This window comes from Hemiscyllium ocellatum, chromosome 25 (genome assembly GCF_020745735.1).
Source record: "Hemiscyllium ocellatum isolate sHemOce1 chromosome 25, sHemOce1.pat.X.cur, whole genome shotgun sequence".
NCBI lineage: Eukaryota > Metazoa > Chordata > Chondrichthyes > Orectolobiformes > Hemiscylliidae > Hemiscyllium > Hemiscyllium ocellatum.
This window is the reverse complement of record NC_083425.1, coordinates 53,215,991-53,240,895: the sequence shown is the minus strand read 5'-3', so window position 1 is coordinate 53,240,895 and position 24,905 is coordinate 53,215,991. Positions and strand designations below refer to the sequence as shown.

At 45.2% G+C, this 24,905-nt stretch overlaps 1 protein-coding gene across 1 annotated transcript; it reads right to left on the bottom strand.

The window, feature by feature from the left end:
• Nucleotides 1-326: 326 nt before the first annotated feature.
• LOC132827864 (serine/threonine-protein kinase SBK1-like) lies at nt 327-23,847 on the bottom strand. Its single transcript, XM_060844617.1, has 4 exons — nt 23,681-23,847; nt 19,202-19,432; nt 8,026-8,228; nt 327-3,623 (listed from the first exon to the last, which is right to left on the bottom strand). Exons 2-4 carry the CDS (start codon nt 19,368-19,370, stop codon nt 2,838-2,840), a joined length of 1,158 nt encoding a protein of 385 aa, XP_060700600.1. The 5' UTR covers nt 19,371-19,432; nt 23,681-23,847; the 3' UTR covers nt 327-2,837.
• Between the last annotated feature and the right edge of the window lie 1,058 nt (nt 23,848-24,905).

The following is a 24,905-nucleotide window of genomic DNA, read 5'->3' as shown; positions in this document are numbered from 1 at the left end:
TGCCGTCTTGACGATGGGGTAAGCACAAATGTTATTTGGCAGTAATGAGATAGAGAGAGAGAGAGTGGAATGTTGTCCCACTCTCTCCAGTCACATAGACTAAACCTTGCTGGACTGGTCTGATCTTCAGCTCCACTTCACAGCTGGGTGACACTCTTGAGTGTCTTTGTAGGATAAATACAAATGCAGAGCACATCAGGTAGTGTAAAGCTCTCTTTATGACATCTGTTTCATAGCCCTATGTTTTCATTTTTCAGATCAATAAAAAAAATAGATATGACAATCCAGTGTAAAATTATACATTAAATGTGGTACCGTATCATACATATTGCACACATATTAACATTAGAAACACTTCTAGTAAGCACAGTGAAGATACATAGGATTGTGATCTATTTGATACACAAACTCAAATATATATTATTTAAAGGATGGGGGTTCACTAGGGTAAAAGGTGAGAGATTTTGACAGGCAACAGGATTCAAAAACACAACTGCTGAGCAATGGTAAGGATGGTGATGTGTTACCATGCCTGAAGGTTTATTGGCCTAAGTTGACCAAATGCCCTGTCAAACAGTTGCTACAGATTTGGTCATGTCTATTTCTCCACTGCTCACTAATTCTTGCTCTAGTGTCCTGAGATACAATTAGCCCCAATTACCTTTTCATGTTCTGTTATTTTTTTGCATTGTTAACTGGGTTTCTTCCCAAAAGCCAAAGGTAACGTTTAATGATCCAATTGACCGGAAAGGCTTTTGTTGCAAAAGCATTCGATGCCAGTCAGCTCGCTTGGCAGGAGGCAAGAGAACTGGGTGACAGGAACATACTGGCTGGCTATGCCGACTATCCATAAGGGCACGATGTCAACAGCCCATGGGATGACAGAATGAACGTCACCCTAATTACAGCGGTGCACGGTCACTTTCACCAAATCTGCTAATAGGATTGCCACATCCATCTACTTTATATTCCCTGCTTGATATATTTTACTTGACTTAAGGGAATCCTGACAATTTCCCACTAGACAGGTTAAGTTAAAAACTGCCCCAGTGTCCATAATCACAGTCATGTGATATAGTCAAGGTTCTTCTTGCTGTGTGTTTTAAACATCTAATCTCTTAACATCAGAGACAACTCATCTTTATTCTTGCACTGTAAAATTACCTAAATGCCACCGACTGCTCTTACATACTTTCAGTGATATATCAAGCCAGATCTTCCTGACTCCCAATTCAAAATGAATGAAAATATCTCCACTGCAGGTATCACTGAAAACTGTCTGAGCTCAATGATCCTCATCCAAAGTCCATGCACCAAAATCTGATTTAGTCAGAGAGAAAAAGGAAAATGAGAAACCCAATCAGGAAAATGTCATGAGAATAACATTACATTTGCAAGTGCCTGGATTTTAAAAGGCACACCGCACGGGGCTCCCACTCTCTGATCCTCACCACATAAAGGCCTAACTCAATACTTTTTGCACATTGTGTGGGATAGGTGAATGGGTTTCATTGCAGTCTCCATCTCTGACCCTTTTACTTACAACCCACCAGTTTTCTTTCTCTCTCATTCTCCTCAAGCTTTGCCTGTCTCCAACATTCGCTCCTCAGCGATCTGTGAGCTGACTGACCAATTGTAAATGAGCCCACCGTACTGTAAGTGATAAATCAATAAATGGTATGGTAGGCAGCTACACTGCAGTACCAGTCCTGTTCAGGCATCACTGTCAGGATCACAGTGAAACACAGAAGGACAGAAAATGCAGTAATGAGTCTTCTCAAGTTTGCAGTGGTGCAGGAGAGAAACATAGAATCTACAACACAGAAACAGACCCTTTGGCTCATCTGGACTACACTGCAACAAAGGAAACAGACAGACATTTAGGGAGGTTTAAGTGGCTTAGATGCCTTCAAGTCTCATCACTTAATTAAATTAGCATAATAATTATATTTAACTTGCCACAAGAGCCTTTGCTCGAGATTGTTCGACTGAATTAATTGATCTCTTGCCTCCTTAAGTTCGAGCAATTACCTCAAAATGTTATTCTTTTTTTGCTTAATACATGTTAACCTCATGGTTTTGTAAATTCAGTCTTATTAAATGAGATATTAGGAAATTTAGCAGCTTAACATGCTGGCTGTGCCAAGGAGGGTGGAGGGTGAAGACTGTGAAGTGAGAAAATTGCTCGTGTTAACGTTTTTATTTTAAAAAAACCAAGAATGGATTAGCATGATCTCTTACAGGAAGTGACAGTCACATTAGTGAAAGGTCAGTGTAAATAGTGAAGACTTGTGCTGACTGAGCCATCCTCCTGGTGAACACTGACCAGCCCTTAAGAAGAAAGTCACTTGAACAGTAGGAGCTGCCTCAGATTTGATCACTGGGCAACATCCTTGCCTCTTGCAGAATGTAAAGAAGGATCATTGCGTAGGAGCTGAGCCTAAGCGGTAAAGATCCTTGCTGCAGTCATGTCCATTTGAGATTTGGGCAGTTGGTCTGCCACCTCTCTTGTTGTCACCCACGGAATCAACACAAATTGAGCATATTGCTTGAAAAGTGTTAGGGTTGGGCCAAGGGCTTCTCTTGACATCTCTCAGCTTGACTGACCCAAAGACACAAAGCAACTCAGTCACAACTGGATAAGAATCAGCTTAGGGTGAAAGCTCTGAAGAGCTGTGTTTGACACAAAGCCCCATTGGAAGCCTGAGTTTGAGCCCAGCTGGAGGATCGTGTTGACTTCTGAAGTAGCATTCCCTCCATATTAATTGTTACTCTTTAACATGTGCTTTCCTATCACGGTTCAAGCCATCCACATCCTGGGACACAGACTGTGTAATCTAAACGCAGATTTCAATTGGCGTGGCAACCAGAATTCTGGTGTTGCTGCTCTCCCTTGTTGCTCGCTCATAGCTGCTGTTGGATGAGAGGGAGCTTGATGTTGTCATGGAGGAGAAACGTGAGGATGGTGTTTCCATGGAAACGCCGCTCTTGGCAACGGTGCAGACAGGGGATAAGCTCTGTTGCTTCATCCTGGCCACCAGATCTTCTTCAGAGGAAGAGCTCACATCAGCAATGTTATTGCTACAATCTGTGTCCAGCATCCATCGGTAGCTCAGGTATCTGAAGATCTCCTTGACAGAGCACCTCCTCTCCGGTTCAACAGGCAGTAGTTTCCGGAACATGCGGAGAGCGTCGTCAGTGAATCGCCTCCATTGGGATGGCACATTGGCACCTCGACGCTTCTGCCATCTCACAAACTCGTCATAGAAAGAGTCTGAGAGGAGGGCTTTCTCCCAGGGGAAGTTTCCTGTCAGCATGCAGAAGAGTAGGACCCCAAAAGCCCAGACATCAATGCTGTATTCCACTGAGAAGCCCTCATGTTTGGAGGCATCACAGAGCTCCGGGGCGGTGTAAGGGATGGTGCCACTCACCCGTTTGACAGGAGTGCCAGCCCGACGAGTCATCCCAAAGTCAGACAGTTTAACTTTGCGGCACTCCTTATCAAAGATGAGGATGTTCTCTGGTTTGATATCGCGGTGTACCAGCTTCCTGCTGTGCAGATAGTCCAGTGCTAAGGCAACTTGGTGCACACAGCGCTTGGCAATCTGTTCAGGAAGGCCAACCTTAGAGAGAACAGAAACACAAGTTTCCAATATTAAGCTCTTTGGTAACCACATATAACTTCAGACACAATAAGATTAAATACTTCAATCCTAACTTCAATCCCCCGACCCAAAAGATATTGAGATTGAGGTCCTTGAATGCAGAGATGGTGGAATGGGAATTTCTGAAAACTGGGTTATTTTTGGGAAGGACAGACTTGAACCTTCATATTGGTAGAACAGAGGATTTTCAAACAAGGGATAATGGAAGAAGACCTCAAATTAAGAAAATTCAAATGATCCATTCCAAAAGTCAGGGTAATAGATTGGAAACTTGAAGCCTCAATCATAATGGGATGGAGGCCTGCAAACTAAAGGAAAATGAGACAGATGACGTAAAGTTCAGTAATAGGGACAGGCCAGTGAATCTGCCAACCTTTGGGTAGGCTACAAGAGACATAGTGCCTGCTGAGAGGCTGACAGGATGGACTCTGGGACTTAGTGACTGAGTTTGGCGACAACATCAGGTACTCCGAGCTGAATAGGAGGATGGAAGTGGATTCTTGGCTTCAAGATGAAGAAGGATTACCTGAGTTGCACATGTATCTGTCAGAATGAGAAATCTTGCAACTATACAGCACTTTTCAACACCACAGGATGTCTTCAGAGGCTGCGTGGCTACAGAGACAGCTGGCCTTGAAAGCCTGGAGCAGGGCCCTCCCTTGCACATGGAGTGGGCCCCTGGTGGCAGGATGGCGTGGGCTGGTGTACCCTGGGGGGGTAACAGGCAGCGGCATGGTGTGGGCTGGTGTGGCCCAGAGTGGGACTGTAGCAGTGACATGGTGTGGCCCAGAGGGGGACTGTAGCAGTGACATGGTGTGGCCTGGTGTGGCCCGGAGTGGGACTGTAACAGGGACATGGTGTGTGCTGGTGTGGCCCAGAGTGGGACTGTAGCAGTGACATGGTGTGGCCCAGAGTGGGACTGTAGCAGTGACATGGTGTGGCCCAGAGTGGGACTGTAGCAGTGACATGGTGTTGCCTGGTGTGGCCCAGAGTGGGACTGTAGCAGTGACATGGTGTAGCCAGGTGTGGCCCAGAGTGGGACTGTAGCAGTGACATGGTGTGGCCCAGAGTGGGACTGTAGCAGTGACATTGTGTGTGCCTGTGTGGCCCAGAAAGGGACTGTAGCTATGACATGGTGTATGCTGGTGTGGCGCAGAGTAGGACTGTAGCTGTGACATGGTGTGTGCTAGTGTGGCCCAGAGTGGACTGTAGCAGTGACCTGGTGTGGCCCAGAGGGGGACTGTAGCAGGGACATGGTGTTGCCTGGTGTGGCCCAGAGTTGGACTATAGCACTGACAGGGTGTGGCCTGGTGTGGCCTTGAGTGGGACTGTCACAGTGGCTTGGTGTGGCCTGGTGTGGCCCAGATGTGGCCTGTAGCAGTGACACGGTGTGGGCTGGTTTGGCCCAGAGGTGGCCTGTAGCAGTGACATGGTGTGGCCTGGTGGGGCCTAGAGTTGGACTGTAGCAGTGACATGGTGTGGCCTGGTGTGGGACTGTAGCAATGACATGGTGTGTCCTGGTGTGTCCCAGATGTGGACTGTAGCAGTGACATGGTGTGGCCTGGTGTGGCCCAGACGGGGACTGTAGCAGTGACATGGTGTGGCCTGGTGTGGCTCAGAGTGGGACTGTAGCAGTGACATGGTGTGGCCTGGTGTGGCCCAGGGTCGGACTGTAGCACTGACAGGGTGTGGCCTGGTGTGGCCCAGAGGGGGACTGTAGCAGTGACATGGTGTGGCCTGGTGTGGCCCAGGGTCGGACTGTAGCAGTGACATGGTGTGGCCTGGTGTGGCTCAGAGTGGGACTGTAGCAGTGACATGGTGTGGCCTGGTGTGGCCCAGGGTCGGACTGTAGCACTGACAGGGTGTGGCCTGGTGTGGCCCAGAGGGGGACTGTAGCAGTGACATGATGTGACCCAGAGTTGGACTGTAGCAGTGACATTGTGTGTGCCTGTGTGGCCCAGAAAGGGACTGTAGCTATGACATGGTGTATGCTGGTGTGGCGCAGAGTAGGACTGTAGCTGTGACATGGTGTGTGCTAGTGTGGCCCAGAGTGGACTGTAGCAGTGACCTGGTGTGGCCCAGAGGGGGACTGTAGCAGGGACATGGTGTTGCCTGGTGTGGCCCAGAGTTGGACTATAGCACTGACAGGGTGTGGCCTGGTGTGGCCTTGAGTGGGACTGTCACAGTGGCTTGGTGTGGCCTGGTGTGGCCCAGATGTGGCCTGTAGCAGTGACACGGTGTGGGCTGGTTTGGCCCAGAGGTGGCCTGTAGCAGTGACATGGTGTGGCCTGGTGGGGCCTAGAGTTGGACTGTAGCAGTGACATGGTGTGGCCTGGTGTGGGACTGTAGCAATGACATGGTGTGTCCTGGTGTGTCCCAGATGTGGACTGTAGCAGTGACATGGTGTGGCCTGGTGTGGCCCAGACGGGGACTGTAGCAGTGACATGGTGTGGCCTGGTGTGGCTCAGAGTGGGACTGTAGCAGTGACATGGTGTGGCCTGGTGTGGCCCAGGGTCGGACTGTAGCACTGACAGGGTGTGGCCTGGTGTGGCCCAGAGGGGGACTGTAGCAGTGACATGGTGTGGCCTGGTGTGGCCCAGGGTCGGACTGTAGCAGTGACATGGTGTGGCCTGGTGTGGCCCAGAGGGGGACTGTAGCAGTGACATGGTGTGGCCTGGTGTGAACCAGAGTAGGACAGCAACAGTGTCATGATGTGGGCTGTTGTGGCCCATACTGGGACTGTCGCAGTGACATGGTGTGACCCAGAGTGGAACTGTAGCAGTGACATGGTGTAGCCTGGTGTGGCCCAGAGTGGGACTGTAGCAGTGACATGGGGTGTGGTCGGGTGTGGCCCAGAGCGGGACTGTAGCAGTGACATGGCGTAGCCTGGTGTGGGCCAGAGATGGACAGTAGAACTGACGTGCTGTGGCCCAGAGTGGGACAGTGCAAGTGACATGGTGTGGCCCAGAGTCAGACTGTAGCACTGACAGGGTGTGGCATGGTATAGCTCTGCGTGGGACTGTAGCAGTGACATAGCGTGGCTGGTGTGACACAGAGAGGGACTGTAGCAGTGACATGGTGTGTGCTGGTGTGACCCAGAGTAGGACTGTAACAGTGACATGGTGTGGCCTGGTGTGGCCCAGAGGGGGACTGTAGCAGTGACATGGTGTGGCCTGGTGTGGCCCAGAGGGGGACTGTAGCAGTGACATGGTGTGGCCTGGTGTGGCCCAGAGGGGGACTGTAGCAGTGACATGGTGTGGCCTGGTGTGGCCCAGAGGGGGACTGTAGCAGTGACATGGTGTGGCCTGGTGTGGCCCGGAGTGGGACTGTAGCAGTGACATGGTGTGGCCTGGTGTGGCCCAGAGTCAGACTGTAGCAGTGACATGGTGTGGCCTGGTGTGGGATTGTAGCAGTGACATGTTGTGTGCTGGTATGATCCAGAGGGGGACTGTAGCAATGACATGGTGTGGCCTGGTGTGGTCTAGAGTTGGACTGTAGCAGTGACATGGGGTGGCCTGGTGTGGTCTAGAGTTGGACTGTAGCAGTGACATGGTGTGGCCTGGTGTGGCCCAGATGTGGACTGTAGCAGTGACATGGTGTGGCCTGGTGTGGCCCAGACGGGGACTGTAGCAGTGACATGGTGTGGCCTGGTGTGGCTCAGAGTGGGACTGTAGCAGTGACATGGTGTGGCCTGGTGTGGCCCAGGGTCGGACTGTAGCACTGACAGGGTGTGGCCTGGTGTGGCCCAGAGGGGGACTGTAGCAGTGACATGATGTGACCCAGAGTGGGACTGTAGCAGTGATGGTATGTGCTGGTGTGGCCCAGAGGGGGACTGTAGCAGTGACATGGTGTGTGCTGGTGTGGCCCAGAGTGGGACTGTAGTAGTGACATGGTGTGGCCCAGTGTGCGACTGTAGAAGGTGAGTAGGAGAAGTTGGACTGTCATTAAGTTACCTTTCTTTAGTTTTGATTTTATTTTCTGTTTGTGCGAATGGTGCTGTGCCCTGGTCTTTATCGTGAATACACGTGACAATAAATGATTGATTTCAAGAGTAAGAGGACTTCAGAAGACGGGATGAGAGGGATATATGACTGAAGACCTCAGGATAACATAATATATCTTTAAACTTAAGTGAACAAAATAACTGCTTTCATGAAATGGCTATCCATTTTATCCTATTCTAAAGAAAACCTCTTTCTCAAGACAACCCTCAGGCACTAAAGTTCGTTTTTGATTTGATAAAGGATTGCACCTTGAGCAAAGGAAAACAAACTAATGGTCAGAAGAAGAGAAACTTAGAGAGCATAGACTCAAGGACAATAGTATTTGACACCTTTTTGCTCTTTAAGATATTGTGTACCTGTGGTGGAATGATATCAAACAGGTCTCCCGCAGTTGCGTATTCCTGGGCAAACACATAATATTCATCTGTTTCAAAAGCGATCCCAAACATATCAATGATGAAAGGTGAGGCTGAGAGGTACAGGGAGATGCTGTACTCTCTGAGGAAGCTCTTCAGTTTGGTGGTCTTCTTCCTCAGGAATTTCAAGGCCATTTTGGTACCTGAAGTGAGAAGGAAATAAAATGAATTATTTTATTCCCTGACTGACTGATGGCTATTCAATCTGAGGAACCTTGGCCTCACGTTTCAAGTTATGTTGGTTTTGTACATATTTTGATGAATATTTGCTGGGGAGATGGGAGGGAGGGGTGGGAAATGGGAATCTAAGATGTCCAGCATGTGAGCATTGAATAAATGCAAGTCTCTTTTCTTGTTTCAGTTTGCCAAGTTGTTACCTCCTGTTTAATTCAAATAACCAATGTGACAGTCAGATTATATCTGCTTGATCCACCTGATAGACAGGTGCTCAGAGATAGTGTCAAGCATCATTCCATTTATATTTTAGAACTTTTCTCACGAAACTAGGGCAGGGCACATAATACTGAATACTGGTCATAATGTTCACCACTTATCTACTCTCACATCCACTATTATATTCTCCTTCCCTGCTCAAAGTGGCATGCTAAAGAAACAACAAACCCCCTAAAGGGTGGGGGGAGAGGAATAAGTAAACATGATAAAACAGTGCTTTTAGAGTTGCACCATCATTAGACCCCCATTAGCTCCATCCCACTATGCCCAGTACGGCTTACTGTCTCCTATAGCAGAGGGCTGGCACTCTGATTAAGAGGTAATCAAATCACACCACAGCACTGGTGTCATCCATCCTCTGGGAGCTCAGTCGTATATTCTCTTATGGTGACTTCAGGTGACATTCCTGAGAAGGGCATTCAAAAGTAGGTAAATGGCACAGTCCTGGGCTGTCCTCAGGAGATAGTAACAAAGAGCTACTCCAGTTCCCCCTCTACAATTCAAGCACTCCAAAGCCAACTATTGAACAACTTAACTGAAGTCAATTTGTACATATCAAGGATCAATTCTGGAACATTACTGACCAGCTCAGATACTCTACCTTAAGGCCTGAGCCAGTTGAGAAGCCAGTCTATTTATCTTCCTGCGTATCTATTAGTGGGCCAATTTCTTGTGCTCATTTCTCTGAACATCAATGGCTGGGCCTGCATTTATTACCCACCCCTAAGTGCCCAGGAAAACACGGTGGTGAACTGCCTTCCTGAACAGTTACAATGCGTGTGTGTTGGGACAGCCACCGTGCTGTTGAGAAGGGACTTCCTTGACTTTGACAAAAGGGAAGGAATGGAACAAGGTTCCAAGTCAAGATGGTATGTGGCTCAGAGGGAATCTTGTCGGTGTTTGTGTATCTGCTCCTTCTAGACGCTAGCTGAGAATTAGTTAAAAAGGAACTCTGGTGGATCTTGTAGACATCACACCTGCAGGCAGTGTGCAATAGTGATGCAGAGAGTGAATATTTGGAATGGTGAATTGAGTGCAAGTGAAGTGGGGCTGCTCTCTCCTGGATGCTGTTGAGTTTTCACTGTGATATTGGAGCTGAGCTCATCAAGGAAAGTGGAGAACATTCCATCACACTCTTGAGTTGGGCCTTGTCAACAGGCTTTGAGATTTGCAAATTTAGTTTCCAAAAAAGGTTCCCAGCCTCTGATCTGCTGTTGTAGACATGGTGCTTACATGGCTGACCCAATTCAGTTTCTGGTTAATTGTAACTCCCAGGAGGTTGAGAGTGGAGCTTTTAGGTTGAATGACAAGGGACCAGAGTTAGATTTTCTCTTGTCAGAGAGGGTCCATTGACTGTGGGGAGATGTTCATTGACACCTACCAGCCAAGTCTGAATGTTCTCTGAATTTTACTGCACAGACTGCTTCAGTATTTGACAAGTCACAAACAGTATCTAACCTTGTTCAATCATCAGCAAAGATGCACACTTCTGACTTTTATGATGGAGGGAAGATCGCTGATGAACCGATTGAAAATAGTTGGGCCCAGGACACTATTCTGAGAAATTCTAGCAGAGATGTCCAGGTGCTGATCTGGTTAATCTCCAACAACCAAGACCATCTTCCTTTGAGAAAGATGTAACCCCAACCAGCAGACAATTTCCCCCCGATTCCCAATAATTCCAGCTTTACTTGGGTCTCCTTGATGCCTTATTCAGTCAGAAGCCATTGATGTCAAAGGCAGTCACTCTCATCTCACCTCTGGAATTCAACTCTTTTGTCCACATTTGCACCAAGGTCAGAAATTGAGAGGTCCCGGCTTTGTGAGGGGCAGTTCATGCCTCACAAGCCTTATTGACTTCTTTGAGGATGTGATGAGATAGGTTGACGAAGGTCAAGCAGTGGATGCGGTGTGTATGGATTACAACAAGGCATTTGATAAGGTTCCCCATGGTAGGCTCATTCAGAAAGTTAGGAGGTATGGGATACAGGGAAATTTTGTTGTCTGTATACAGAATGGGCTGTCCGCAAGAAGACCGTGAGTGGTAGTGGAGGTCGGTGACCAGTGGTGTCCCACAGGGATCTGTTCTTGGGCCTCTACTCAATGTAGTTTTCATAAATGGCTTAGATGAAGAAGTGAAAGGGTGAGTTAATAAGTTTGCCGATGGCATAAAGGCTGGTGGTTCGAGGGCTGTTACAGGGTACACAAGACATTGACAGGACGCAGAACTGGGCTGAGAAATGCAGATGGCGTTTCTGAGGCCAGATTTACAGGAAGTCAAAGGTCTTAGACTGTTGTAGACCTGGATAAATCTGAAGTGATTCATTTTGGAAGGACAAATTTGAATGCTGAATACAGGGTTAAAGACAGGATACTTGGCAGTGTGGAGGAACAGTGGATCTTGGGGTCTACTTACATGGATCCCTCAAAGATGCCACCCAAGTTGATTAGATTAGATACCCTACATTGTGGAAGCAGGCCTGTTGGCCCAACCGGTCCACACCGACCCTCCAAAGAGTAACCCAGCCAGACCCATTTCCCTCTGACTAATGCACCTAACACTATGGGCAATTTAGCATTGCCAATTTACCTGACCTGCACATCTTTGGACTGTGGGAGGAAACCAGAGCACCCGGAGGAAACCCACGCAGACACGGAGAGAATGTGCAAACTCCACACAAACAGTCGCCCGAGGCTGGCATCATACCTGAGACCCTGGTGCTGTGAGATAGCAGTGCTAACCACTGAGTCACCGTGCCGCCCCATAGGATAGGATTGTTAAGAAGGTGTATGGTGTTTTGGCTTTCATTAGCAGAGGGTCTGAGTTTAAGAGCCCTGAGGTTTTACTGCAGCTATATAAAACCCTGGTTAGACCACACTTGGAATATTGTATCCAGTTCTGGTCGCCTCATTATAGGCAGTATGTAGATGCTTTAGAGTGGGTGCAGAGGAGATTTACCAGGATGCTGCCTGGATTGGAGGACATGTCTTATGAAGATGGGTTGAGTGAGTTTGGGCTTTTCACACTGGTGACCAAGAAGACAGGTGACTTGACAGAGGTGTACAAGGTAATGAGAGGCAGAGCTAGAGTAGATAGCCAGAGACTTTTCCCCAGGGCAGAAATGGCTGTCAAAAGGGGTCATGATTTTACACTTCATGATTGGATGAAGGTATTGGAGAGATGTCAAAGGTAGGTTCTGTATGCAGAGAGAGGTGGGTGCTTGGAGTGTACTGTCAATGGTGGTAGTTGAGTTAGAGATATTAGGGACATTGAAGCAACTGCTGAACAAGCACATGGACAGCTGTAAATTTGGGGGCATGTAGGTTAGACTGATCTTATCTTAAGATTAATTCTCAGCACAACATCGTGTTCTATATCAAACCCAAACTAGGCATCACTGAGCAGGTTATTGCTGAGTCAGTGCTGCTTGATAGCACTGTCAATGGCTCCAGGCATGGGGAGTAGACCGAGGGGCTGCGGAGTAATTGGCTGGGTTGGATTTGTCCTGCTCTTTGTGGAAAGGGCATCCTTGGGTTCTTTTTGATATTGTGGGGTTAATATCAGTACTGTAGCATACCTCAACAGCTTGCAAGTGATACAGCTGGTTCTGCAGTATGTCTCTTAATGTTGTCAGTGCCAATAGTCTTTATTGGCTGTGCAATAGACTTGATGGACTAGTTGATTTTCTCTGCCTATCATTTGTTTATAGGCTTAGCAATCACACCACAAATAACAAGAAACATGTACCCAAAACTACCCGTAAGGGTATAGAAAAACATAATCAAACAAATGTTGACATTAAACCAAAAAAGAAATTGAGATACATGAACAGAAGCTTGGCCAGAGAGAGAAATTTTAATGGTGTCTTAAAGGAAGAGAGACTTATGTAGAGGTAGGACAGGATTCTAAAGTTCAAAGTCTACACAAGAAAGATACAGCTGCTAATGGGGTAATGCAAGTGAAGATCTGCCAGAGGCCAGATTTACAGGAAGTCAAAGGTCTTAGACTGTTGTAGAGCTGGGTGAAGTTCCAAACATGGCTGGAGAGACCACATAGACATTTGATTATGGGATGGGTTGGGTTAACAATGCGAGCTTTCTCTCAAGCCCAAGTCTCACTGGATGGGAGACCTGAGCTGTGCTCCCAACTTGCGTCGGTCTCAATGTGTGGAGTACACATCATTGGATCAAGGAGTGCTAGGCACTGAAAAGCTGTGGTACCTCTTACTGCCATTTGAGGGAGCTCACTATCCAATAGGACCTTGCTGGGTACAAGATGCGATTGCACAGTTCCAGTGCAATGTCTGAACCATCCAGCGTTGAATTGAAAGGGTTGGATATAATCTGTAACCCTGGAACAGTATCACATGCAAAGACATCCACTACTGGATGGATTCAAGTATTTAATCCCACCACTGCCACTTGTGCAGATAGCTTGTTGGAGTGGCACAGTGGCTCAGTGGTTAGCACTGCTGCCTCCCATTACCAGGGACCTGGGTTCAATTCTAACCTCGGGCTGTGTAGAGTTTGCACATGTCTGTGTGGGTTTCCTCCCACAATCCAAAGATGTGCAGGTTAGGTGAAGTGGCCATGCTAAACTGCCCATAATGTTCAGGGATGTGTTAGGTGCATTAATCAGGGTAAATATTGGATATTGGTATGGGCTATTCTTTGTAGGGTCAGTGTGGAGTTGTTGGGCTGAAGGGCCTGTTTCCACACTGTAGGGATTCTAGGAATCTGAAGAAGGTTACCAAAATTGCTAAATAGTTTCAGGACTGTTATTAAAGCTGGTATTTGGTGTCCAAGCTTCCAGGAATCAATGATCAATCTCCATGACAACCTCAAGAAAAAAGATCATCATAAAACTCCAGAAGAGTATGTGGCTTTCTCAATTTTGATTGAACACCTATTTTGTAATTGATTCTAACACTATTAAAGATGACAGAAAAGCCACTGGGTGGATTAGTGAGAAGGCAAGTGATGTAATCTCCAGGAATGCATCACAACCAGAGTTGGCAACCAAATACTTCAGGAATAGAAACAGAAAATGCAGGCTGAGTTGGAAATCCTGAAGCAGTCATTTCAGACTTGAGACATCAACCGTTTCTCTCTCCACAGATGACATAGTCTTGGCGTGAACTGAAAGGAACAACACGGGATTTACACTGAGAGAAGTGGTTGGTGTTGACTTATTCATTCCATGCCTCCTCATTCATTTATAGACTCACTGATGCTAAGTCCTCCCTTCAGTTTTTGATGTAAATTGAACTCTCACTGTTGAATCATTCTAGTTATCTTACTTTCAAATTAAGGCACCCTATCAAAATCTCTTTGTTTGACAATGGGATTTGCCTGAAAATGAACTTTTGTCAGCACTGTATGCTAACGGAGTACTATAATCTAGGTCCTATTGTAGGCTGCAGAGCTTTAGTCCATTAGAATTTAGAATCACACTGCACAATAAAAAACCAATCAAGGATGTGCAGACTCTTTCAAAGTGCTGTCCATTCAGTCCCACTCCACCCACTCTTGCCTCCAACACTGCATTTTTTTCCTTCAATTCTCTCCTGAAAGTTTCTGTTGAGTTTACGTCCATCACGCTTTCAGACTGTTTTCCAGATTTTGTTGTATGAAAATGATTTCTCTCTATTGCCTTGCTGGAGTTTTCTTGACTAATCTGGATTGCTGAGGTGCTGGCCATTTCATTTTTTACAAAGGGATGCTTGTTGTCAGAAAATGGACATGACTCGCGAAACTTAATTATTGGATGCTGCCTGACCTGCTGTGCTTTTCCAGCAACACACTTTTCGACTTTGATCTCCAGCAGCTGCAGTCCTCACTTTTTCCAAACTGAATTATCAGCCAAAATAAGGCTGAATGGTTTGCTGGGTCTTTCAGACAGTAGTTCTGAATCAATCGCTTTGATTGAAAATGCATGGAGAAGGATTGTGGGCTTCCTTCCCAAAACGGCATTAGCTAACCAATTAGATTCTTCGTAAAAGCTAACTTTGACGCCATTTTTAATTTCTTTTCAAAATGGTTTGGTAGGATTTGATTTCACATTGACTGGACCAGTTAAGCTCTCATAAGACAGAGATTGCTACAAAAAGCAGACTGGGTTTTGTAAAAGGATGTAAAGGTCAGCAATAGTTAAAACTGCAGAAGCCATCGGCGCCATCTGTTATGATGGTGTTATAAAACCTCGGGGGAGAACATCGCAGGATCTTGCATAAATAAGACCAACAGCTGGGAATCACTGGCCCAAATCTGTCCAACATGGAGGAGTTGCATCCGGGAAGGCGTTGAGCACCTTGAGACTAGTCATCAGGGGAAAAAGCAGATGCCAGGTGAAAACAGTGGAAGGAGTGTGCTGCCATACCAACGCCCCACCCGTGCCTTCCTGACCCATGTATAATACAGCCTGTGGTAGCTGTATCACCCTGAGAGTGGAGGAGAGTCATCCTCATCTCCAAGGGATTGCCAATGATGATGATGATGACCCATAGTCTCTGTAACAATGTGTTTGATATTAAAGTAACTTATACCTAGTTGCTATCAGATAATAAACTCTATCATTTCTTTAATTCTCTAGATTGAGCAGGAGCTGCACATCCCTACCAGGGAAGGGGATAGGGACAGTAACTCAACTGGAGACCTCATACAATATGACGAGCAGTGGTGAGGATTGATCTTAAAACACTGGGCATCATTAGATATCAATATGCTGGACAGCTCAGCAAAGCTAGTTACATATAACGATGTTTCAGAGTAGGTATCATTACTGGAGATCTCTAGAGAGCTAATCCAGAAATATTGTAAATACATTAATCTATCCTGTACATGATAAAATGCTTTGTTTTGAACATGTGTATCAGTGTGCACTTTGCACATTTTTATGACTGGCTCCCTGCATCCAAGGATCAAAGAATTTGAGCAAATGGAGGATGTGCCAACAGTGAGGGAATACGCTGGAGCACATCATTGCCTCTGAAGCATAACGTTGTGAATTCAAGTTGCAATGATAAAGACTTGAGCATAAAGCCAAGGTTGATACTTCCCTGTTGCGCTGAGTGAGTTGGGGTTGCTCTGCTTTTTGGCTGGGGATGTTAAATTGAAGCCCCAACTATCCTCTCGGAAGGATGTAAAAGATCCCCTGCTCCTTTTACAAACAAGAGCAGTAGCAGTCTCCCTGGTGTCACTTCAAACAAATTTGGTTATTATCATGGCCTGTTTGTGGGGACTTGCTGTGCAATTAATGCCAAGTTTCCAACACCACTACAGTACAAGAAAGCATTCCATTAGTTTTGGGATCAAGAAAAGGTGCAACATAAATGCAAGCTATTTTGTTTCCAAATTGGACAGGGAGGACTCCATGTGCATTCCCCACTGGCTTTAAGTGTCAAGAAAACTCTGAGCTGAAACAAAAGCTTGCATACACACGAACTATAAATGTCAGTAAAAGGCAACAACTTGGGCATGCACAAACACCCATGCATGCAGGCACATCCAAACAATCAATAGCCCCATTGTCAGGTCCTTATAGAATGCTAATTAATTAAATTCCTACTGAACAACAAATTGCCCAGAATAGCTGAATCTCTCTCCACCCAAGGCGTGGCTTCTAATTCCAAAACTGCCAGCTATGTTTGAGCACGTCAGCTGTCACATTGATGTTTAGTTTGTGTTCTTATGGAAAGGACTGAAAATTACGCCACCACACCCAGACAAGGTCACACCCAACATCAGAAGAGAAAGTACACTGCTCTAAATAAATAAAACAGATAGCACCCCATGCCATACCAAGGGTGCTTCAAACAACAACGTACTTTCAAGTGCAGTGATATATTAACCAATATGGCAGCCACCTTGCACAAAGCAAGATTCCATAAACATCAGTCAATCGTTCTGAGATTTCATTATATTGATAGAGGAATAGTTGGTGTCCAGAATGTAAGAATGCTCTGATCTTCAGTTTGTATTAACAGGTTTTTAAGATTTACTTTGAACTGTCAGTGTGCAGAGAAGGTGCTTCATCAGAAATTGTGGTGTAGCGGTATTTCAACCTTCAAATATCCGAGCCAACTGGAACCCATAATCTTGACCAGTGCTGGATGACAATCTATGCCACAGTTTCAACGGCCAATGAAGAGTCATTAGATTGTTTTCTCTCTGTGGATGCTACCTGACCCATTGTCATCTCCAGCATCTGCAGTAATTTGCTCCTTCAATAGGTAATGTCTCTGTTTCAACATCTCATGGGGACCAGCATTCTCTCTCAGTAGGTACGGCCTTGACTCAGCTAACAGCACATTTACTGCTGAGTCAAGAGTTTTTGGGTTCAAGTCCTATTCCAATGACTTGAATTCAAGCTGTGGACTGAGATGCCAAGGCAGTACTGAAGAGAGCAACACTGTCCCTGTCCCTCCTCAGCCAACCCTCTTGAGTGGATATAAAGGATATGCAGTTAAGAGCAGTGAGTTATGGCCAATATAATCTCTGAATCAACATCACTAATACATTATCAATTCCTTTGACTTATTCAAGTTGGAATTTCATGAGCTGTGGGAATTCCTGCCTAAGCCAGCATTTATTGTTCATAATTGTCCTTGAGAGGATGGTAGTGATCTGTTGTTTTGAACTGCTACAGTCCTTGGAAAATAGGGACACCTGCAGTACTGTTCGGAAGGGAATTTCAGGATTTTTTCCCCCAGTGGCAGTGACTTGTGCCCAAATTGATTGTCATTTTCCCGATAATAACTACACTTCAAAAGTACTTTATTGACTGTAAAGCATTTTAGGGCTTCCTGAAGGCAAACAACGTTTTTTTTCAAACAGTAGCGTTGTAGGTTCAGCAATTTCCTTCGATATATAAACACCTCTCAATCAGAAGTCCTGATCCAAACTAGTCAGGTGTAACTTATTGAGAGAGTGTGGATGGTGTAGTTAAAATGCAGTCTAGTCACCTCAAGGAACTGGCTCCCAGTGAAACAGTAACCAATGAAGATCTCCTCTCTATGGGCATATGATCGCATATTGGTCACGTTGCTATTATCGTGACCCAGATGTCTAGATTAATGATCTGGAAATATGAGTCTGAATGACACCACTGCAATTGTGCAATTTAAATTCAGTTAACTAAATTAACCTGGAAGAGACAGTGGTGATCATGAAACTAGCAAATTGTTGCAAAAACCTATTTGGATCATTAATGTTCTTTTGGGAAGGAAATTTGCTGTCCTTATCCGGTCTGGCCTATGCTTGAATTCAGATGTACTGTCATGTGATTTATGCTTGACTGTCCTCTAATACAAGCCATTCAAGTTGGACTTCAATGGCTATTAGGGTAATAAACTTGTCAGTGCTCCCCACAAACTACGAAAAAGTTCTCTGGTAGCCACTGAAGTAAATGTAGCTAATGTTAGCAACACAAATGAGTCAGTGCTGAGTGCTGCTCTCCATGAACTCAACAATCTGAATCAAAGCAGCCACAAGGATAATGTGAACGTCGCTCCAGTAGTAGGGCTTGTTTCTCAGCTTTAGGCTTTTACATTGCATGTTGCCAGGGCAACACAGAGAGGCTTCTGTTTTGCAATAGACTGCTATGCCTAGCTTGAAGTATGCCATTATTTAATTGGATATGAAGTAAAGTCAAACATTAGTCAGGATTTTGTGGAAGAAGCTTTGTATTACAACTGATAACAATAATATCTTATATTTATATTCCATTGTAATGCAATAAATGGCTCCCAAGGCGATTCACAAAAACATAATCAGACAGAAATGGAGACCAAGCCAATGAAGGAGAGAGTAGGAGAAGTGACCAAAGCTTGGTCAAGGAGGTGGGATCTGAAATGGGTCATAAATGTCAATGTGGCTCAGTTGGAAGCACTCTTACCTGGAAGTCTGTGGGTTCAAGCCTCACTCCAGAGATTAACAAACTACAAGGTAGTTTGTTAGTCTGTTGCAGCATTGAGGGGATGCTGTAGTGTCAGTGATGTTGGCCTCTCCTTAAGCGATGAAACCATGCCCCCCAAGGTGGATGTAAAACATTTCAGTACTATTTCTAAGAAGTGGAATCAGAATTAAATGGGTCAAACCTCAACCAGTGTTAGAAAGTCAGAGTTTTATGGTCATTGTCGCTTTGTTATTGTGTATGCAAACTGACTCCTGCGCTTCCTGTAGGGACAACAATGACGCTATTTCCAAAAGCTTCATTGGCTGTTAGTTGCTTTGGGATATTATGAAAGGTGTGGTGCAAATCCAAGTATTTTCTCTTTAAGGACACGAAGGAGGTAGAGAGGAAACCTCAGTACTGGGATAGCTGTGGCATGACCAATTTGGCTAATATTGGGGGGGGGGGAAGTGTCTGGAAGGTCAGATTACTTTGCCCTCAGAGGCCCTTGGAGCTTGGGGACGGTTCAGAAACAGAACAAAATTGAGATCAAGAAAGATTTTAAACATGGGGGCATGAGAATCCTTATGTAAAGAGGTAGCTAGATAGAGTGAGGAGCTATCGGAGATCATCAATAACAGGCAAAAGGTGGCATAGGTTGCTTCGCCCATGTTGGATGCCAGGATTAGCATAAAGGAAGAGAATGTTTCAATGCAGTCCCAAGTGTCTGAGTACTCATTAAGAAAGTGTGTAGTGGCAATTGCTACTTACCTCTGACCTTATGGATAACCAGGTCAACCTTGCCATAGGTGCCTTTCCCCAGCTCTCTAATCACCTCGTAGTATTTATTCACCTCCAACCTCTCTAGGTTCTGAGCTGTGAGCAGCTGGAGTTCCTCCAGAACATCATTGGCTCCTCGGGTCATCAGTGAAGAATTCATGGCTGTTATCAGATCCAAACTGGATCGAAGTCAACTCCAGTTCTGAATTCCAATCTTACCCTCTACAGGGAAACAAAAAGCATTGTCAACACATCTAAAACCAACACTCCCATCACTCCATTCAAAGCCATAATTGTCGATCTAAAACACCCTAAACAATGATCCTACCTGGGCTGCTTATTCATCACTGGGCTCCCTGTGAGGACAGTCATTCATTGGACTGCACGAGGTGATTTTCTCTCTTTAACACTGCTATTTCCATTACCTCTTTCTTGAATAGATTCAGTGACTTGACCTGCACATCCTCTGTGGTGGAAGCTTCCACAGGTTCACTACCCTTTGAGTGAATTTTCTTTCTTGTTTCACTCCTACATGGAGTACCAAGTGCCTTTGCACATATTTATAGAAGCTTTTACAGTCAGTTTCCATGTTGCTTGGAAATTTCAGACTTGCTGATTTTATTAGCAATTTTATATATTTCCTACTTGGATCTAATACTATCCCTAATTTATTTTCTAAGACATGGTTTAGCCATGATTACCATTATACTCTTTTTGCATGCAACCTGGAATGCTTCAAATGTGTAAAGGGAAAGAATTTTCATTTAAATAATTAAAATAACTGCACAGAGGCTGGTATCCCATCACCAAGTCACCAGTTATTTATATACGCACAGTACACTTGCAGTGACCAACCAGCTCAGAGTCGATTAGATTAGGTTAGATTCCCTACAGTATGGAGACAGGCCATTCAGCCCTACAAGTCCACACAGACCATCTGAAGAGTAACCCACCCAGACCCATTCCCTACCCTATATTTATCATCGACTAATGCACCTGACACAATGGGCAATTTAGCATGGCCAATTCATCTGACCTGCACATCTTTGGATTGTGGGAGGAAACCGGAGCAGCTGGAGGAAACCCACACAGACATGGGGAGAATGTGCAAACTCCACATAGACAGTTGTCCAAGGCTGGAATTGAACCTGGCTCCCTGGTGCTGTGAGGAAGCAATGCTAATCACTGAGCCAACGTGCCACCCATTATATTACATTTGCCCACTCAGCCAGCCTGTCCACATCACCCTCATGTTAGTCCCCTGAAGTGAGACGACTCTGGATCGCTGGGCCCCTGTTAGCCAGGGCTCCCTGATTAGCTCAGGTTAACCCTAATCAGGGATCTCATAGTCAATAAGATCCACCTGGTTCTAATCACTACAATAACATTATGCATTATTTCATAATGGGAGGGGTGGTTCCCAAATGTATTTATAAACATTTGGCAATTTTTGAATTGTAGTCATGTCTGGATAAATGTATAAACTCAGCTGTGCACAGAATGATTCTACCAAATAGCAAAAGACAAAATGATATGTTTTTAGTGCTATTGTTAACATTGACTATGACACCATGGAAAGATCCCTGCTCTTTGAATATAGCCATGGGAAATTTTAATGTTAATCCAACAGAGAGCATCTCCCACAGTGCTATGTTGTTCCCTTGGCATGATCTACGGGATCAGTAGACAGTGCAGTTCCAAGGTAGCAAGGGTACATTCACTCTTGACTCTAGTCAACCCAGGGTCTGAGTGATTGAAACTCAGCTATCAAGATCACTGTTTTGTCTGAGACTCAATAACACACAGTGGCCACATGGTTCATGCTGAGGGTGCAAATTGAAATTAGCCCGCAGCTGATTGCAATCCAAATGAGAAAAGAACGGTTCGGCTAGGATGCCCCAACAAACCGTGTGAAGATTAACCAGTTGCCAGGGGCAGTGCCAATGGCAAGGGGAAGCATCTTTATTTCCTCACAGTGACCAGGCCCACTCACCATTGCTGTAATAACAATTACAATTGCGGAAAATGTGGAGCCCTGAGTTTAAGCCATTGTGTTGTTTTGGTGGCCATTCTGTGAAGTTTGTTTACCAAATACAGAGGGTGAAAGCCTTGTATGGAGCTGAAATGACATGGTCCTTGGCTGATGATGTTGTGAGAAAAATGATCTCTCATTTTGTCAGTTTACAGAGAGATCTTCACTGAGCATCGTCTGGATTTTAACTGGACTTTGTGTTCTTTAAATCACGGTGAAAGGTTGTAAATGGATACAGAGAGACGCGGAATTGCCAATCTGAAAACAAAAAGGACTGTTCTCTTTCTCTGTCCATTATTGTCTCTTCAGTATCTTCTCTTCCTATTCTCCCAATCTATTTTCATCTGTTCCCATTCGTGCTTTTTTAAACTGTTTACTGTCTCGACTTTTTTTTCTTGCCTTTAATGCCACCCGTCCTCACTTGCTTGTTTTTTTTCTCTCTCTACCTTTCCATTACCAGCAGTAGCCCCCGTCACTCCCCTTGCTTTCTCTGACGGTTGACATCTCCATCACCTCCGGTTTCTGTCCATCGCCAATATTGCGTGACCGGACTGCGAGATGCGGCACGCCCCACATTGCCCTAAACCAGCACCTTTTGAGAATATTGAAACGTTTCCTTGTAAATAAAGCGGTAACTCCAGCCTGCTTTGCAGCCCTGAATATTAATCCTACTGATTGCACCGACACTGTAAATTCCCATTAAAATTGCGTTGAGGCAAAATGGCCTTTTGCTGTTCAAAATTCAGTGTGCAGAACATATTCGGAGGCAGCTTTAGAGACACTACAGGGTGAAGGAATTTATGAAAGCAGACAATGTATGGCGTATTGTTTAAGTAAACAATATTGATACAACGGCTAACGAAATTTGGGACATCTCTACGTTGTGCAGGTAAGCTGGGAACTGTACAGAGAATGATGCAACGCAGATTGTTCGACCCATCGTGGTATGCTAGCTGTTGGGGAGAGCTAACCAATCAGTTCCCTCTCACTGCCCTGTCACAATTACCCCGTCAAATATTTCTTAATTCTCTTCAAAGTTATTTTTAAACCGGTTCCTCCAGCCATAACAATTCACCCTGAAAGGGGGAATTTTGCCCATCTAGTTTCTCTGGCTTTTTCTTTTGCTCATTATGCAAATAAAACAGATCTGGAAGGTTCAAGTCCCTTGCTGATCACTGATTAGAACTGAGGCCGTTTAATATTCATTAACTTGCCAGAGCTAGCGAGATTGCAATGAGAGCGAATAGACAGGATCAGCTGAAAATGGTCACAGAGACTGGGAGCAGGTCGATAATAAAACAAACAAAAACAGACACATCAAAGACAACATGTAGCAGCAACTAAACTGGACTATTCGGGAGATTCTCTCTTAGGCTTTGCACAAAACATAACGTCGGATACCAGTGCCAGGTAACCTTAATTTAAAAAAAAGCTAGTGGTGGTGGAAACCAGCTTTGTGTATATTTTCAAACTTTCGCAGACAGCAGTGAATGAGTGACCATTGCTGCACTGTAGTGGGTGTCTGAGACTAAAGGCTCCCTGTAATTCTCACCCACCCTAATTACTATTTCAGCAGACACCAACTGAACTATCCATACAAACACGGTTACTTGATACAAACATCACAAACGCAAAGAAAATTCTAACACTGCAGGTTTGTTTGTGCGAGATCGCATTATTTCTGATCGCAAAACAAGTATCCAACACCTGTCTTTCGGACTCCCCCGAGTCACAGTCATAACAACAACCTTGTTTCTTTCTCCAGATAATAAAAACAGCCTTCCCGTTGAACCCGCTCCCATCACTTGGTCCCTGTGATGTATTTGAAATGCTGCGTTTAGAGAAAGGGGAAAATTATACATTTTTTTTCAGCTCTGGAGGTTAATCTGAAATGTGGCACTCTGTACACGTTAAACAACAAAAAAAGAAATACTGCTTTAAAGTTACTGTGCAAGTGTTTAGAGAAAAGACATACGCCTTTGAATTCTCCACAAACCGCAGTGGCACAATGCACTGGGTGAGGGCAGACAGGCATCAGCTGGATTGTCCTGTTGACTAGCCAGCTGCATTCATGCCAACATTAGCCTGGCACTCTCATTCTGCGCTGCGTCCAATACATGGGCATGAAGCTATTGCCATTCCTCCAGCTAGCACCCTTTCATTGATCATTGTAATCACCTCACTGTCTGTGTATACTGTATGCATACATATGTAAATAACAATATAGGCACATGCAGCGTTGTTCCAGAAATACAATAAACAATGTTAAGAGAACGCACAATATTCCTATTATAGATTATATGTCATTCCTTCTTATTCGGTAAACAATCATAGCAAATAAATATGTTCCAGAGCTCACGTGTTCTCTTTTTGCGTTTCTATTGTTTGATGCAGAAAACAAAAACAATTTTATTTCTATTGCTGTACAGTTGCCTCACCTTAGTGCTGGGAGACCTGGCCACAGTGCAGCCCAGATAGAGGACAAGGATGGAATTAGTTGTGCCTGCAGCAGCTTCTGATGCTAGCATTGACTTGCTCCTTTGTTTGGAAGTGCTTGTTCTTCTCGTCTTTATCAGTACCTTGTGATGGTGTATTTTTTCCTCCCTCTCCCACAGATGAAACTGCTGCTCATTAGATATATTCAGACCACCATCCCCCCCTCCCACCCTCCCTCCCTCCTCCTCCTCAGATTGTCCTTACAGCAATCGCCCTCTCATTCTCCAGCTTTCAGTTGAGGGACATTTAAAGGGACCGAGATCAGCCGGCTGACAGCAGGTCCCACCCACAACCTTCAACATCCAATCAAAGGCAAGGGGTCGTGCCAGCCACCAATCGTACGGGAGATATTACAGTCGCTGCCAATGAAAACATAGATACGCAAATAATGTTCACCAATCACAGTCCCAGTTGAGTTGGACCAATTGGGAGAAGAGTTGGTGGACCAATGAAAATGCAGGATTCAGCACAAGCACCAATGAAAGCTGCGCCCTTTGCTCGCGCTCAGGCTGGACTGGAAGATCAGTTCATCTGTCAAACTGCAGGCAGAGTGTAAGCTGCAGAGCACCCAACAAACACACAGCGATTATTTCACGCTACTCGTCTGTAGACAGGACAGCTGAAAATGTGTTGCTGGTTAAAGCACAGCAGGTTAGGCAGCATCCAAGGAATAGGAAATTCGACGTTTCGGGCATAAGCCCTTCATCAGGACAGCCCAATATGTGGCATCCACCAGCCTTCGCAATGCAACTTAAAATTAGGATTGCAATGTGTTCTCAACAAACCACCCGGTCTGTTTACCTGTTTCGAACAGACCCAGAAGCAATTAGATTCTTTGAGGCAATCACACACTGGCAAGGCATGCAGATGGCAGACTGTGAGAGCAAAGCCTATAATTTGAATGAACCCTGAGGTGAAATTACAGCCTTGTAATCACTCCCTGGTATCTATTATTGTGTTTATAATGCAAACAACATAATACTATTTTAATTCGTTGTACCACACGTGTATAGTTGATATCCTCGCTTGTATTGAATAACACCTGAACTTATCATCTTTTCAGTCTCACGAGGCACATGCACACCCTTGTCAGCCATGTTTTCAACCAGTTTTGCCCCAACTGTGTGTAATCATAAAATGTTTTGAAAAGCTTGTTAATCATACAAG